Below are 17,970 nucleotides of genomic sequence, written 5' to 3'. Positions count from 1 at the left end.
AACGACCCACCGCGCATGCGCCGTGCCACCCAGTGGGCGGGCATCTAGAGGCTCCCAGGCCGCGACTCCAGCTTCGCGCCGGCTCGGGGAGTTATCGATGCCAGGCTCCCGTGGTCGTCTCCCTCCGCCTCTCAAGGGTCCTTTTCCCGCCGGTTCCCGCCCTTTCATCAGCTCAGTACACCCTTCTCCGTCCATCGCTTTCTCACGAGCTAGTCTTTGAGTTCCCGGGCATCATGTGGAGCTTTGCAAGAAAAGCACCAACCACAGCCACACCTACAGGGTTGGACTGTTAAAAGCGCTTGTTGCATTTGCAGAGGACCCTAGTTTGGTTCCCCATCACCTACAGGGTGACTTATAATTCTGAGTGACACCAGTTCCAGGGAAACTGACACTCTCTTTTGACTTCCGTGGGCACCAGACACACTAGTGATGCACATACATACAGGGAAGTGAACCGGTCATACAATAAGTTCAAAACCAAATCAAACCTAATCCTCCCTAGAGGAGCCCTCCACAGACCTAAAAGAAAGGCGTTGATGGCCATCAAGAAATGAGAATACAGAAGCAATAATTTTTTTTCCTGATGGGAAACTATGGAGCATTTTTTTTTCATCTGTATAGATTTTATTTCTTCTCTTGAAATGCGTCTATTTAGTTCAATTGCCCAATTTCAATGGAATTATTTGTTTTTCTTGCTTTTTTTCTTTTTATCTTTTTATAGATTCTGGATATTAGTCTCCTCTGTTATATAAAAAGCTGGTAAATATTCTTGCCTATCCTGTAATTTATCGCTTCACTTTTGTCTCCTTTGAGACGCAAAAACTTAGTTTTATGTAATTCCACTTGAAATTTTTTTAAATTTTTGCTTCGTATGCATTTGGAGTCCTATCCAGAAAAATCATTACCTGTAGCATTTAAGCATTGCCCATATAGTTTCTTGTGATTGTTTCGGAGTTTGGGATATATCTCACATATTAACATCTTTGACTCGTTTTGAGTTTTGGGCTTTTTTTATTCACATGGATTTATGTATGTAAGGGTGCACATCTGTGGCTCAGATATGGAGATCAGAGCACAACATCCTAGCAACAGGTTCTCTCCTTCCACCATGCTGGTTCTGATTCAACTCAGGTAATCAGGCTTGGCAGCAAGGACCTTTACCTGCTAAACCACTTTCCCAGCCCTCGAGTTATTGTTTAAGATGGTGGGTGGTTGATCGGCTGTGAGTATCTTGTTTTCCTAGCAGCATTTGATAAAGACTTTGTCTGTGGTGCTGGAGAAGTATCTAAGAGCTACCTCCTGATCCACAAGCAGAGAGAGAACCTTGACCTGGCATAGGCTTTTGAAACCTCAGAGCCCATGCCCAGAGACACACTTACTACTTCAACAAGGTCACACCTCCTAATCGTTCTAATCCTTTCAAGAAGGTCCTCTCCCTGTGACTAAGTATTCAAATATATGAACCTATGCATTTGTGTTTTGCCTACACGTACCTCTGTGTGAGAGTGTAAAATCACTTGGAAATAGATGGCAGACAGTGGTGAGCTGCCATATGGGTGCTGGGAATTGAACCCTGGTCCTCTGGAAAAACAGGCAGTGTTCTTAACTGCTGAGCTATCTCTCCAGCCCCAGTCAGTTCTAAATTTTAATTATGGTATTTAGAAGTACATTTTAGACAGTTTGCTCTGAGATTTGCCTCCTATTCTCTCTTTCTATTTTTATCACATTGTGTGTGTTTCACTTAGTTTCATGTTGCCTCCTGAATAGTTTTCATATCTTCTTTTACATTTATCCTTTAATCCTATATTATTTAAAAGTGCATTAGCTGCTTCCTGCTCTTCCAGAGGATCTGAGGTTTATCCCCAGCTGGTATGCCAAGTGGTTCCCTGCCACTGTAACTACAGCTTCAGAGACTATAACACCTTCTTTTAACTTTCCCTGTTAAACTTTCAGCATAAATACAGAAAGATATATGCATAGGCATAAATAAAAAAATCTTTTGAAATATTTTTTAAACATAAAAGAAAGAAATCCAAGCATAGTGGCACATGTGTGCCTTTAATCCCAGCACTCAGGAGGCAGAGACAGGCAGATCTCTGTGAGTTTGAGGTCAGTGTGATCTACACAGTGAGTTCCATAGAGAAAACATGTCTCAATAAACCAAAATAGATTAAATAAACAATAAATAACGGATAAAGGAGCAGATAAGAAAGAAAAGCATCCCCAAACCAGGCACTTACAACATCCAGCAGAGAGGATTGAAACAGGCCCTATGAAATGGGAAGCTTAAAATCATTTTAACAGAATGGCTAGTGAAGGACGATGAGAAGCCATATGGAGTTCCTGTCTTGTTTTTCAAGGCAGTGTTTTTCTCTTTAACAGCCCTGGCTGTCCTGGAACTCATGGTATTTACTCTTTTCCATTACTGTATCTGTTCTCACAGCACTACCTTAACGTGGTGGCTGTAGCTTTATAAGAAAATCTTGAGGGGCTGGAGAGATGGCTCAGTGGTTAAGAGTACTGACTGCTCTTCCAGAGGACCGGGGTTCAATTCCCAGCACCCACATGGCAGCTCACAACTGTCTGAAGATCCAGTTGCAGGGGGTCTGACACCTTCACACCAATGCACATAAAATAAAAAAGAAAATCTTGAGCTGGGCACGGTGGTGCAGGCCTCTGGGAAGCAGAGGTGGGTGGATCTCTGTGAGTTCAAGGCTAGCCTGGAGAAATGGCTCAGAGGTTAAGAGCATTGGCTGCTCTTCCAAAAGTCCTGAGTTCAATTCCCAGCATCCACATGATAGCTCACAAACACCTGTAATGAGATCTGGTGCCCTCTTCTGGCCTGCAGGCATACATGTGGGCAGAACACTGTATATATAATAAATAAATAAATCTTTAAATAAAACAAGACAAAAAAAAACACAAAGGAAAATCTTGAAATTAGTATATGTGAGCAATGAGATGTGGGTGCTGGAAACTGAACGCAGGTCCCTAGGGAAAGCAGTGTGCAATCTTAACTACTGAAATCTCTCCAGTCCTCAAGTTTATCATTACTTTTGAAAACTGTTTTGGTCGTTCTGTTATTTTTTTTTTAAGATTTATTTGTTTAATATATATGAGTACTCCGTCTGCATGTATGACATGCCAGAAGAGGGCATCAAATCCTACTATAGATGGTTGTGAGCCCCCAGGTGGTTGAGGGGAAGTGAATTCAGAACCTCTGGAAAATCAGTCAGAGCTCTTCACTGCTGAACTCCAGCCCTGTTATTTCGACATATGCGTTTAACTTTTTTACTTTTAAATTTTAACTAAAATATAATTATATCATTTCCTCTCTTCCTCTTTTTTTGTTTTTTAAATGTTTATTTATTATGTATACAGTACCTGTCTACATGTATCCCTGCAGGCCAGAAGAAGGTGCCAGATCTCATTATAGATGGTTGTGAGTCACATTGTGGTTGCTCGGAATTGAACTCAAGACCTCTGGAAGAGCAGTCAGTGCTCTTAAGCTCTGAGCCATCTCTCCAACCTCCTCTCTTCCTCTTTCTCTCTTTCCATTTATGGCCTTTTTGTTACATATATGCATAAATAAATACAGCTTGCTGAACGTTAGTGTTGCTTGTATGACTATGATTTCAGGGCTGACCACTTGGTGTTGGATAATCAACTAGGGAGTTCATCCTGGGGAAAGACCAACTCTCCTGCTGTCAGCAACCCATAGTTGCCTATAGTAGCCTGAGGGTGGGACCTTGTATGATTTCTCCCTTCCATGTTAGCATGTCTGTTAGTGTTATCCTTGCTCAATGGTCTTATTTAGGCAGCCATACTATGGAGGTATCATGGGTATAGCTTCCCTGTCATTTATAGGAGACACAATCTTGCATCACACTTCCTGGTCTTCTGGTTCTTGGTATCATTCAACTCCCTCTTCTGTGATGTTCTCTGAGCCTAAGGTGCAGGAATTATGTTGTATATGTATTCATTGGTGCTCCATGATCAGTTGAATCTTTGCATTTTGACTAGCTGTGATTTTTCAGTATCTCTGCCACAAAGAGATGCTTCTTTGATGAGATGGGCAAAAGCTACACGTATCTTTGGGTATTAAGGAAAATTTCTGGAATGCACTTGGGAATTAAGCTGGTCTAGCAAAATGGAAGTAATAGGTTCTCCTCAAGATCCATAACTTCAATGGTCCAAGGCTCGATTTCCTGGTCCAGGTATAATTCTCGTCCTGTTAGTTGACAACAGCCAGGGTATGAATTCCAATTGCACTTCTAGGGATACCTTGCCATGCTGTGTACCGCTGTGGTTCACAGGCATCAGAGCTTGGTAAGACCAGTGATGGCTTCCCTTCTTTGGTACCTTGCATATCTCCTTCTAGTACTAATGAAAGCAAGAGCTTAGGAAAGAAGTTTTCAGGTCAGATCCAGCTCAGTTCTTCTGAGTCTGTGTGAAGTGCATGCTGTCTTCAGCAACAGGGACTTACCTTCACTTTCTTCTGAAGAAGGGCAAGAGCAATGGTGTACATTGTTTGGGGAGTCTCTTGGGCAGCCTACATTAACAACTCAGTAGGTTAACTTTCTTACATTTGTGCCTGTGTGTGAACACATGTAGACGTCAAAGGACAACACATAGGAATCAATTTTCTCTTTTCTACCACATGATCCTGGCAAAAAACTCAGGCCATCAGATACCCATAACAGCTGAACCTTCCATATGCATTTTATAATCTGTCAATTTTCATTTTCAAAAAGCCAGCTAAGAATTTGACTAGGAATGTACTTAGTTTGTACATCCATTTGGTAAGAACTTTTTTTTTTCTCATTCAATTCTTTATAGTACTATTAGGTTGTTTTCAGAACATACACATTAAACTTCAGTTAAAATTAATGTTTCTTGGGCTGGAGAGGTGGCTCAGAGAGCACTGGCTGCTCTTGCAGAAGACCTGGGTACAGTTCCCAGCACCCACAAAGTGGCTCACAACCATCTGTGACTCCAGTTCCAGGGAATCAATAATCCCATTTTCTGACCTTGTGACCACCAGATACATGGTACGCAGTCATACGAGTAGGTAACATACTCATGCACATAAAAACAGAATAAACCAACCTAAAAAAATTGTTTGTGATATTTTTAGTTTTTATTCCCATATTTAGAGACAAGATCTTGCTATGTTGCCTAGATTGACTTCAAACTGACTCAAACATCTTCAACCTTCTTCCCAAGTGCCTGAGCTATGGGCACACTCCACTCTTGATGAAAAGTTTTTCATTACTTGCTGCTGGTATATAGAAATCCAAATGGTTTTTGCACATTGACCTTATAACCTGGGGATTTTACTAAACTTAATACAAATAGTACTGGTTATTTGGCTACTTTTGTACATTCTATATTTTTTCATGTGGACAATTTCATCTGTGAATGAAGGAATTCGCTTTAGCTTTTCTTTTCTATGTGCACACAGAAGCCAGAGGTCAATTTTAAGGAATATTCTTCCCTAACCACTCTTTCCCCCAAAACAAGGTCTCTCTCAAAACCTGAAGCTCATTTCATTTGCCTACAGGGGCTGACCAGTGAGCCCTAGCATCCCTGTCTCTGCTCCTAGCACTATAGTGGGATTACATGAGTGCAGCAATTGTCCTAGCTTTTTATGTGGCTGTTGAGGAGCCAAAGTAAGGTCTTCAAGTAAAGCCACCTTCCCTGCACAGCTTTTCTCATCCCCACAGCCTGCATGTCATGTACACATTGACTTTCACCACCATACTAAATAGAAGGGTGGGCAAGGCAAAGACATTCTTATTTTGTTCCCCCCTGCAAAGAAGTCGTTTTTCTCCATTGTGATTTTAGCTATTTGTTACAGATGTCCTTTATTAGGCTAAGTATTATTACTTCTTCAGTCAGCTAAGAATTTGCTTATGCATCTTGGGGTGGTCTTCTATACCCAGCTCTGGCTTACATCTCTTGGATCTTAAGGTTTGTAGTTTTCATCAAAACACGTGAAGTGGTGATGCAGGCAGATCTTGTGTGCCTTGCATCTTGTTTTTGGCAAAAGTACTTAATTCCGGTTTCATTTCTGGTGAGACTCGTAACTCCAAGACTGAGTCCACTTCATAGACCTTTTTCTGTTGCACTTCCAAGTTAGAGCTAGCACAGTCACATTACCCATACTCTTCCAGGAGGTATGGGACAAACTAACAGTAAAGAGACAAAAAATAAAGATGAAAAGTGCAGATCGCAGACTGTAGGTCATGAGGGATTATGTCAGTAATCCCTTTGAATTAGAGACCTGAAAATACTGAAGATCTAGATCTAAACACGAGGAAAGTCAGACATTAGCTTTTCACTTTTGCTGGTCGATTCATTCTTGCTAAAACTAGCTCCATATTTTTGTTACTTTGATTGTTAATCACCTAATCCTATCATTTCTTGTAAGAATAAAAAATGAAATAATAATGGATCTTTTGTCAATATGGGGAAAAGTGAAGAAAAAGGTGTAACATTAAAAAGACTTAGACGGAAGGCTTCTGATCACACCCGAATAAACCCTCAAATTTTATTTAAATTGTTTTTATTGAGCTATATATTTTTCTCCACTCCCCTCCTTTCCTGTCTTCTCCCCTTCTACCCTCTCCCATGTACATTATGTATGTCTCTCTTAGGGTCCTCTTTGTTGTCTAGCTTCTCTGGGATTGTAGGCTTGTTTTCCTTTGCTTTATGTCTAAAAGTCACATATGGTATTTTTCCCTGTGGGTCTGGGTTACCTCACTCAATATGATATTTTCTAGATCCATCCATTTGCCCGCAAATTTCAAGATGAAATTAATTTTTTCCACTGTGTAGTGTAGCCACATTGACACCCAAAGGAGCCGTACCAGCTTGCATTCCCACCAGCAATTCAAAAGTATTCCCTTTTCCCCACAATCTCTCCAGCATAAGTGTTTTTGATCTTGGCCATTCTTACAAGTGTAAGATGGAATCTCAAAGTTGTTTTGATTTACATTTCTCTGATGACTAAGGATGTTGAACATTTCCTTAAGTGTCTTTCAGCAACTTTAGATTCCTCTGATGAGAGTTCTGTTTATGTCTGTACTCCATTTTTTTTATTGGATTATGTGTTCTTTTGGCGATCAATTTCTTGAGTTCTTTTTAAAAATTATTTATTTATTTATTATGTATACAATATTCTGTCTACATGTAAGCCTGCAGGCCAGAAGAGGGCACCAGATCTCATTACGGGTGGTTGTGAGCCACCCTGTGGTTGCTGGGAATTGAACTCAGGACCTTTGTTAGAGCAGGCAATGCTCTTAACCTCTGAGCCATCTCTCCAGCCCCCTTGAGTTCTTTATATAATTTGGAGATCAGACCTCTGTCTGATGTGGGGTTAGTGAAGATCTTTTCCCATTCTATAGGTTGTTGTTTTGTCTTGTTGACTGTATCCTTTGCTTTACCGAAGCTTTTCAGTTTCAAGAGGTCCCATTTATTGTTTCTTTCAGTGTCTGTGCTGCTGTTACATTTAGGAAGTGGTCTCCTGTGCCAATGCGTTCAAGAGTACTTCCCACTTTCTCTTCTGTAAGGTTCAGGCTTTATGTTGAGGTCTTTGATCCACTTGGACTTGAGTTTTGTGCATGGTGATAAATATGGGTCTATTTTCATTCTTCTACATGTTGACATCCTGTTAGGCCAGCACCATTTGTTGAATGTGCTTTCTTTTTCCATTTTATATTTTTTGTTTGTCAAAAATCAGGTGTTTGTAGGTGTGTAGATTAATTCCCAGATCTAAGATTCGGTTCTATTGGTCCTCCTGTCTGTTTTTATGCCAATACCAGGATGTTTTCAGTACTGTAGCTCTGTAGTAGAGTTTGTGATTATGAAGTCAGGGATTGTGATGCCTCCAGAAGTTTTTTTTTATTGTACAGGATGTATTGGCTATCCTGGGTTTTTTGCTTATCCATAGGAAGTTCAGTATGGTGCTTTTGACGTCAGTGAAAATTTTTGCTGGAATTTTGATAGGCATTACACTGATTCTGTAAATTGCTTTTGGTAAGGTCGCCATTTTTACTATGTCAATTCTAGCTACCTAATAGCATGGAAGATCTTTCATTTCCTGGTGTCTTCTTCAATTTCTTTCTTCAAATATTTAAAGTTTTTGTCATAAAGCTCTTCCACTTGTCTGGTTAGAGTTACTCCAAGATATTTTATGCTATTTGGGGCTATTGTGAAAGGGCCTCAAAATGTACTATAAAAATAAAGGGCACAGTGTTCAGATTTCACCATTGAGGCAAAACAGGCCTTGAACTTGAATCCTTCCACCTAAGACTCGTGAGTGTGGTGATTATGCAAGCACCGCCTTGCCCAGATGAGTAACACATACATTAATGTGTTAATATGTAACTACACTTAAAACATAACTGGAGATTATGCGGCATGTATTTCTAGCAGAAATGGATTCACATTAAAGCATTTAAACAAGATCTTCATTTAAAACAAGCACGACAGAATTTTAAATGCTAAAGCCATCAATACATCCAATGCAGTCATTTTATAGCCCAAAGAAGTTAAACTTAAGAAAATAAAAGCTGAAAAATATGAGGTAGTGATCTTTTATGAAATACACATTCAAAGACTGTAAGTGAAAGGAAAGTTGAATGCTAAAGAAAAAAATGTGGACAAGGAAACCTACAATCTAGGAAAACATAAACGTAGTTTTAGAAGTATATCCAAGATATGTATTACAAACCTTTTTTGTAATACAAAAAAGTGACAATTTACAATAGTGACAGCAAACAGAAGTTAACAGTCCAACTGCATAAATCAAATGGAAGCTGGATATGGTGGCACATGCTTGGATTCCCAGTGCTTGGAAGATTGAGGCAGGAGGATCAGGGTATGTCTGCAGCCAGCCTGGGTTACATAGTGAGACCCTGCCAACAAGGGGGTTTGGGAGCTAGGAATGTAACTTGGCTGATAAAGTTCCTCCCCAGCATGTAAGGAACCCTGAGTTCACTGCCCAGCACCACAAAAAATGAACATGATGAAGCATGTGTATAGTCTTAGCACTCAGGTCGTGGAGGTTGGAGGATCAGAAATTCAAGATCACTAGAGCCTAGATGACTCTAGGCGGTCAGAGTTTGCCACTGGCCAAGGCTATGTGAGACTTTGTTAAAACAAACAAAAAACCTAAATACACAATAAAATAAACCTAAGAGAGTGGATAGGAGTTGTTTTCCTTTTTTCTCGCCTTGTGAGCTTAGTCATTCTTACTCTTTCTTTTTGTTATTGATAATAAATACTTTGGAACACTTAGTTTAGCAATTCTAACATGTTAAAGATAATTCAGGATTGGAGGGCATGGTTTCTGTGGCACAGCACTACTTAGACCCTGGATTCAACACAGCAATATTCTGTTTTCTTTCTTTCTTCTTCTTTTTTTTTTTTTTTTTTTTTTTTTGAGAGACTGTTTCTCTGTGTTAACAGTCCTAACTAATCCGGAACTTACTCAACTTACTGGCTTTGAACTTACTGAGATTCGCTTGCCTCCCAAGTGCTGGCATTACAGGTGTATGCCACCACCACCTGGCCTTCAACCCGGCACTATTTAAAAAAGTTAAAAACTAGATTAGTAGCAATTTATGTTTATCCACTATGTCTTGGGTAAAACTTGTGTTGTAGTCATTGGTAAGAAAGGGGTTGAAAAAATCAAATCAGAGAGGAAACTTAATATAATAATAATAATAGTAATAACAATATAAGCTACAGAAAACAGTAAGATCTACAGTCGTTTTCGACATGACATGAAGGGCCAAAAACACAATGATAGGCATTTATGTCAAAGTAGATCTGATAGAAGACCTAGGAATATAATTTGTAACAAATTCCAGGATGTTGCTGCTGTTGCTGACTTGAAGCATATACAATTTGAGAGTTAGGGTTCTCAGGAAACAATAATCAATGTACAACTGTGGCTGACCTGTAACTCAATATGTAGACCAGGCTAGCCCTTAACTCAAGGGTTCCCTCTGCCTTTGCCTCTCAAGAGCTGTGATTAAAGGCATGCACCACCACAGCTGGCTGATCATATAGGTTTTAAATACAACAGTGTTACAAATTTATCAAACATGCTCAAACAATTCAGTATACAAATACATACATATTCAGCACACATATATACACATATAAAAAATGTATACATAAAAAATCTAATGTACATATTTATGAAGAATGGAAGAGAAAGAAGAGAGAACCTAAAGGGTTGTAATGGATACAATTAGTGGTTCAGAAAATTTTCTAAAAATTAACTTTATAAAATGCATATTTAGGGACCATTACAGAATCCAATGCTATGGGACCAATTCAGTCTATAAGGTGTTTTGATTTTTTTGTTTGTTTGTTTTGAGACAAGGCTTTATTATGTAGCCTTAGCTAGCCTGGAACTTGGTGTGAGTTCCAGAAATCTGCCTGCCATTGTCTTCCCAAGTGCCACCATACCTGGCATAGCCTAGAAGTTCTGATACTGGATAAAACTGGAAACAAATAATATAAATTCAAAATTGTTGCCAGTAGTAAAATTTAAAATAAGAACATTATCTTTGTGTGTCAGAATCATATATAATCTTATTTCAGTATTTTTTGCAAATTGATGTGTTTGTATGTGGTGCTGGGAACTGAATCCAAAACACTTTACATACTATACAAACATTCTGTCACTAAACTATATATATACCTGGACCCAACTAAACAAAAACAAGACAAAACAACGACAAAAAAACTAGTCATAAAAAAGAAATTCATCTGGCAAATGTACTATTTGTAGTAGCTAATAATCAGTTATTAAAAACAAATTTCTACCAAAATTCTTAGATATACAACACCTGATTTCTGGACCCAGCTGAGCTTTTATTTTACAGACCAAAATGGAAGAAAGAAAATATACTACAGTAATTAGTGAAGTCGTTCCAACTTTGCTTGAAGAGATTTAAAACTTCCAGTGATGGTTTGTACTGCTACTGAAGAACTCATTGACTGGAGTTCAACCAGGTAACCACAAACTGCATCCAGGCAGAGATTTGTAAATCTTCTCCTGTAAAGGGAAAGACATCAGGTCATACATTTACTATTTTTTTTTTAAATAGTGATTTTATTCATTTAGTTTGGTACATATGAGAGCTTTGCCGGCATCTGCAGATGTGTACCATGGGAGGCTGGAAGAGGACACCAGAAACACTGCAATATTGTTATAAGTGGTTGTGAGCTGCTAGGTTGCTGGAACTTGTACTCAGGACTTCCACAAAAGCACAAAGTGCCTTAACCACTGAGCCCTTGACTCAGACCCTCGACCACCTATACTCACCCATTTTCCTCAAGGGCTGTTTCAGACAAGTTCTGATTAACTTTCTTATAGTCCCATTGAAAAGCAAGAATTAGATAACAGAATAAATGGTAAGTAGCAGGAAAAGGGGGGAACTCAGGTGGAGTTCCCCTTTATAATCACCATTTTCAATTTGATGACTAGTTGAGGAGGTATTAGTATTATTTAACTTTTTATTTAATTTTTATTAATATTATTTAAAATTATTTAAAAATTTTCAGCTTTTAAAAAGATCTTTCCTTGAAATCATACCACAAAGACATAATAGGAAACTCTTGATCCTAGGTCATAATGAGGAACATAGAGTAGTTTGTAAATTATTTTCACTTTAGAAAATTGAGGACCACGGTTGAAAATTTTCTGATCTTCATGAATGCTAATGGTTAGGTTATCATTCAAATAGTTATAGCTAATGCACCTAAGAAATTCTCTAACATTTCTTTGTCATCTCTAGAGAGTGGTTCTCAACCTGTGAGCAATGACCTTTTTGGGGTGGCATATCAGTTATTTACATTGCAATTCACAACAATAGCAAAATTACACTTACGAAGTAGCCAAGAAAATGACTGATGGTTGGGGCCAGCACATGGTGAGGAACTGTATGAAGGGTCGCAGCAGCAGGAAGGGGAGAACCACTGCTCTCAGAGCACTCCACCCCCACCCCCAACTTGTTACCCAGGTACTTACGAGAGACACAATTTTTCGATAAGACAATATTTAATTCATAGTTACCTCTCACAATTTAAAACTTGGCTAGGATTCTCAACATATCTTGTCAGTAACACACGGATACAATCCAAAAGGTGCAGTGGCCTTCTCACTCTGCTCCAGAATGGATCCTATGAAGTGAAAAAATATGTATGTATACATAGACATAGTTTGTCTTTTTTTTTTTTATATTTTTGTGGTTTATTTAACTTTTATTTTATGTGCATCGGTGTGAAGGTGTCAGATCCCCTGCAACTGGATCTTCAGACAGTTGTGAGCTGCCATGTGGGTGCTGGGAATTGAACCTGGGTCCCTCTGGAAGAGCAGTCAGTGCTCTTAACCGCTGAGCCATCTCTCCAGCCCCCATAGTTTGTCTTATAACTCATCACATATGTGTGTGTGTGTTGCCTAATTATTTACGTTGATTAACGAAAGTCTTTGGAATCGAAGCAAAATTCCTTTAAAAAGCATTAGAAGCTGAATTTGGTGGCACATGTCCTTAATCCCAGTCCTCTGTAGCCACAGACAGGCAGATGTCTGTGAGTTCGAGGCCAGCCTGACCTACAGGGCGAGCTCTAAGAGGGCCAGCACTACACAGTAATGCCTGCCTCAAGAAAACAAAAGAAAGGAACAGACAAACAAAAATAATAAAAGACCATATTCTGATATTTTTAGGAATGATTTATCATTGGAACATGTAATGTGAAATTAAACAAAAACCGGTATTTCTATGGGCTGTGACCCATTTTCTTTTGAATTTATGCAGTCTGATCCTAGAGTAAAAGAAACCAGCAGTTACAAAACCGTAAACTGCTATTACCCATCCAACTAGAGCAGACTGCTTGGTGCTCTATCCTTGTCTTCTTGTAAGGTGGAGACGTACTATTTTCATTATGGCCTACAGGAGACTCAGCTGAGTTCTTAGAAGAGCCTTGGAGAACACATCACCTGGTGTCACATTATGCACTGAGAGAGCTAAGGGAGGAAGATCCTAAGTTTAAGGCCAGCCTAGAGTATATGGTAAAACCTTGTCTCAGGAAACCAAAAAACACTGAAAGATGCTACTATTGTGCGCTCTCGCTCTCTCTCTCTCTCTCTCTCTCTCTCTCTCTCTCTCTCTCTCTCTCTCACACACACACACACACACACACTAAATACATATGGGGCAGGGTGGGATGAGGTGGGGAAACACATGGAGGCCAGAGAAAAGGACAGCCTAGGATGCTGTTGTCAGCAGGAGTCCACCTTAACTCGAAGGCCCCAGGACACACCTGTGTCTGTCTCCCCAGGACTGGGAATACAAATATACACCATGGCACTTTTTTATATAGGTTCTGCAGATCAAACTTGGGCTAGAAACACTTTACTTCTAGGTTAAGATCAATCTATTCCCTCAAAAGATTTTTACAAAATGAGGTTACATGAATAAATGTGCTGTCGATTTTGCTTGCTTAAAACAAGTAGGCTGGGGATTACGGTTTCATGGTAGAACAGAACACTTGTCAATCATGTGCAAGGCCCTAGGATTCAATCCCCAGAAATAATTCCATACTTTGGTTTATCTATTAATACACGAGTAAATACGTATAATTATGGTTTTGTTTGTTTGTTTTTTTCAGACAGTGTTCCTCTGTGTAACAGCTCTGGCTGACCTAGAACTTGCTCTGTAGACCAGGCTGGCCTCAAACTCAGAGATCCACTTGCCTCTATCTCCCAAGTGCTGGGATTACAGGTCTGTGCCACCACTGCCCAGTTAACTATGTTTATCAATATTACAAATAAGTATTCCAAAGCAAGGCAACCCTCGATTAAGAGTCCCAAGTTTATTTTACTTGCACAGTTGAAGCCAATCTCCACTGTAAACATGTAGCCTAAATGATAAGATACCTATAAATATAGAATCAAAATACCCCACTCTGTATCTCGGGAAACTCAGGGAAGCTTGTTCTGATTCTCTTACCCGTGACTTGAAGAGCTGATCGTAAACTTCCAGCAGTCTAGGTAAAGGCACTCCAATTTCATTCATGGTTTGTATCACAAAGCCAACATCCCAGTTTAAAGTACAAACTTGTTGCTCCAAGAACTGCACAATAAAATCTGAAAAGGAAAAAAGTCAGAAATTTGGATGAGTGTTTTGCCTGCATGTACATATGAGCACCGTGTGCACGCCTAGTGTCAGCATAGGCAGAAGGCATCACATCTCCTAGAGCTGCCGTTACAGACATGTGGGTGCTGGGAACTGTACTCAGGTCCTCTATAAGAGCAGCAAGGGCTCTTACTGCTAACCCAGCACCTAGCCCCAGAAATATGGAACTTTAACCCTGAATCAGCAAACTGCTCAACTGTTTTCTTATTAAATGAGTACCTTCTAGTAGCTATCTGAAAAAGAATTCCAAACACATCTTGGGGCTAGGAGCTATGCCATTTGGGAAAATAGTTGCCTTTAAAGCATCAAAACTAAATTTGATAGCATAAAAAAAGGCAAATGTGGTGATATAGGCTTGTAATCCCAGCAGTGGAGAGCCAGAGACAGGTGGACTCCTGGAGCTTGCTGACTAACCAGCTTAGCTTACTAGGACCTCTCCAATTTCCAAACAAACAAAGCTAAGTCATGCTTAGCTAACTTTCCTGATCTCCATATTCACGTTTATCAATGTGCATAAGCACCTACTCTCTACCTCTAAACAAAAAACAACAAACACGCTTCTTGTTTGTAGAAGGACTTGGGTATAATTCCCAGGGGGGGAAAAAAAACCAAATAACCTCAAACAAATAAATGAAAGTAAGATATATACATGCAAACTGGAGACAGAAAGTAAACTTGTAGTTGCCTAGGGTTGAAGGGGAGGAAAGACTAGGAAGTGTTAGCTATTGAGTATGGGGCTGCTTTGGGGATGATGAAAATCTCTAAAATAGACTAGGTCATGTTACACATACACAAGTTTGTGTTAAAATCACTACATTGCATCCTTTTAAGGATACTGGGAAAAAATTATGAAATCCAAAAGAAGGTGGATAATAATTCCACTACTGGATAGGACTCAATAACTGCCACACCTCTATAAGACATGTGTGTACCTACAACCTGTCAGACGATTACTACACCCCAACTTGAAAATATTATGGTTTTTTTCCTTTTCTTTTCAGACAGGGTTTCTTTGTATAGCTTGGAGCCTGCCCTAGAACTTGCTCTGTAGACCAGGCTGGCCTATTAGTCACAGAGATCCATCTGCCTCTGCCTCCTGAGGCCTGGGATTAAAGGTGTGTGCCACCACTGCCCGGCAAAAGGTTTTTAATCCATGTGCTTACTTAGTTAAATGCTTGGTACTTCTGTCCCATCCTCCCAATTGCTGGGATTATAGGCAAGTGCCAAAACACCTGGCTCAATATGTATTCATTCTTAAAAGTCATTACTATCTTATTATAAATAATCTCTAACTACATTTGTTAATTATGATATTGAAAACAACCAATATTAAATGTCCATAGACAGAGGTATCACAAAACAAAAAACAAAAGAAAACAACAACAACAACAACAACAAAAAACAGCAATTGAACTCACAGATAAATCTGCCTATGCCTACTGAGTGCTAGGGCTAAAGGTATATGCCACCATGCAAGACTGGAATTTACTATTTAAAGACTTATAGCAAATGTTAACATTTCTTCCTTTTCCTTTGAAAGTCAGGATCTCACTATGTAACCCAGAGGGCTGCCCGTCTCGCCTCACGAGCGCTGGGACTGAACTTTGGACTGTCTGAACTCTGTGTGGCTTATTCAGTCACCAAACCTGTGCTACTCTGACAGTCACAGCTAAGGGTTAACATAATTAAAAATCTACACCAAAGCCAAAAGACCGCCAAATGGTCCCAAACTTAACTGTTTTCACATGCTTTTCAAAAATCCAAATACCACATAAATGGATTTTTTTATTTTATCTGCATGTACGTTATGCATGAATTTATGTGTACTGTGTTTGTCTAGAAACCCATGGAACCAGACGAGGGCTTCGGTTCCCTGTAACTGGAATTTGTGAACTGCTATGTGGATGCTGGGCATCAAACGCCCCATGGAAGAGCAGCAGGCACGCCTAGCAGTCAGTTTCCTTATTTTCCTATCATCGAAGAGGCATGGACACAATACAGCTGAAGTGTCTCTGACAACAAAGATATCTTAGTCTATGAGATGGTCTACAAGTCTGAACGTTCATTTCAAAACCAGCAAATGATTTAGCAATGGTGTATCATTCAGTATTGCTTGCTCAACATGTACAAGGCCCTGGGCTAAACCCCGGGAAAGGCTAAAATAGACTTAAATAGGTGATTTAATGTGTGATTATGAATATTTTTCTATTTCTCAAATTTTAAAAATAATGTAATAAATATTTAGTATCCTACTTAATAGCTGTTTTCATAACAAAAAGAAAATTTGAGTTAGCAATTGGCTCACAACAATTACACTCAACATATATGGTCAAGAATTAAGTTCTGATAATTAAAATTTTAGTCTTTTTGTTCTTTAAAAAAAAAGAAAAGCCAGGCATGCTAATACATGCCTGTGATCTCAGAACACAAGAAGGTAAGGTAAAAGAATCCCATATTTAAAGCCAGTCTACCTTAAATCGGTACTTAGAACCGATTTAAAAAAAAAACCCATGTGCTGGCCCAACATAGTTCACAGGCACAAAAATCTGCTAAGGATGTCCAAGAACATGGGTTCAAATCCAAGCACTACACACAGAAAAAAAGGGAAGAGGGAAGAAGTGAGGAAGGAAAAGAGGAACTGAGAAAGTGTGAGGTGATGAGAGTGAGTCCGTCTCTCGCTCGCTCTCTCTCTCTCTCTCACTCTACATACACACTCCTTTAATGTAATACCAAACAGCTGAATCTCAAATTACCAATACATAAAATTATAAGCCATTTATAATCAGTTTTCCCATCAGTATAATCACTTAAACTACATCATTTATCAGTCAGCCTAATTCCTAAGTTGATATAAAAACTTAGAAAGCTGTTCATAAAAAATTTTACAGTCAACTATCAAGTTCTGTTATTCTTCAGGGGTTCTTTCTGAATGGCAAAAAGAAACTCTATAATCTGCTTTAAAGGCAATGAGGTTTCCAATGGGGAACATTACAGGAAGTAAGATAGCAAGGTTATGGCTTACCTAGAGGAAAGAATCGAGGTGTGCCGGCATAAATTTTGCCAAGGAGGACAAGCTTGAGGCTGAGAGCATGCATTCGATCTGATGAACTCAAGGTTACACTGTCATTCAGTTCTGGAAGAGACATGTCAATAAAAATCACAATTGTTTTTAATGTGAAATGTTTACATAATGGATACTTAATACCTTCAACTTCAGGACTGATACTTGCAATTGTAATTAGCAGATTCTGTGCTTCTGTGAGTGTCTGATATGTATCTCACTATAGTACTAGTTACAGGATTTTGAGGGACATGTTTAAGGTAATTATGAGGTGGTATATATCAAGTGTACTATACAGACTTTCCCTGAGTGTGCTCCCAAATATTCACCAGGGACACACTCTGTATGATCACCTTTTCACTGTATACACATTTCCTCTACATCCTTTCTATTTGGCAAATACAGCACATTTCCATAAAGCCTAGATATATTAGCTATGGCTAGCAGTTTCTATTTTTCAGGATCACTAAGAAACACGGGGTAACGTTCCTTTCTCTATGGGGACACTCACCTTTCTCTATGATATCCTGCCAAAGTGTATGTACCAATATGGGATCTGAATAACCAGCGCAATGGATGATTGCAAGTTTACACTCTGCAAGTTTAAATGGGTCAGCAAATTCTCCATAAAGCTGTGGAAAGAAATCCCAAAATTATACATTCAACTATAGGTCAGTGTTCAGAGATTAA

At 39.2% G+C, this 17,970-nt stretch overlaps 1 protein-coding gene across 1 annotated transcript in view; it reads right to left on the bottom strand.

Annotated features, from left to right (window-relative positions):
- Positions 1 to 8,409: 8,409 nt before the first annotated feature.
- Positions 8,410 to 17,970, bottom strand: part of Nup155 (nucleoporin 155) — a 59,934-nt gene continuing 50,373 nt past the window's right edge. Inside the window, exons 31-35 of the mRNA XM_048428910.3 lie at positions 17,792 to 17,912; positions 17,242 to 17,352; positions 14,034 to 14,170; positions 12,098 to 12,204; positions 8,410 to 11,077 (exon numbers count right to left, since the gene is read on the bottom strand). Coding sequence (XP_048284867.2) covers positions 10,939 to 11,077; positions 12,098 to 12,204; positions 14,034 to 14,170; positions 17,242 to 17,352; positions 17,792 to 17,912 — 615 coding nt within the window. The 3' untranslated portion in view covers positions 8,410 to 10,938. The remainder of the gene's footprint in view (positions 11,078 to 12,097; positions 12,205 to 14,033; positions 14,171 to 17,241; positions 17,353 to 17,791; positions 17,913 to 17,970) is intronic.

This window comes from Myodes glareolus, chromosome 15, assembly GCF_982192425.1.
Source record: "Myodes glareolus chromosome 15, mMyoGla1.1, whole genome shotgun sequence".
In the NCBI taxonomy this organism is placed as follows: Eukaryota; Metazoa; Chordata; class Mammalia; order Rodentia; family Cricetidae; genus Myodes; species Myodes glareolus.
The sequence above is the reverse complement of the archived record's forward strand: the minus strand, read 5'-3'. Positions and strand labels throughout refer to the sequence as shown.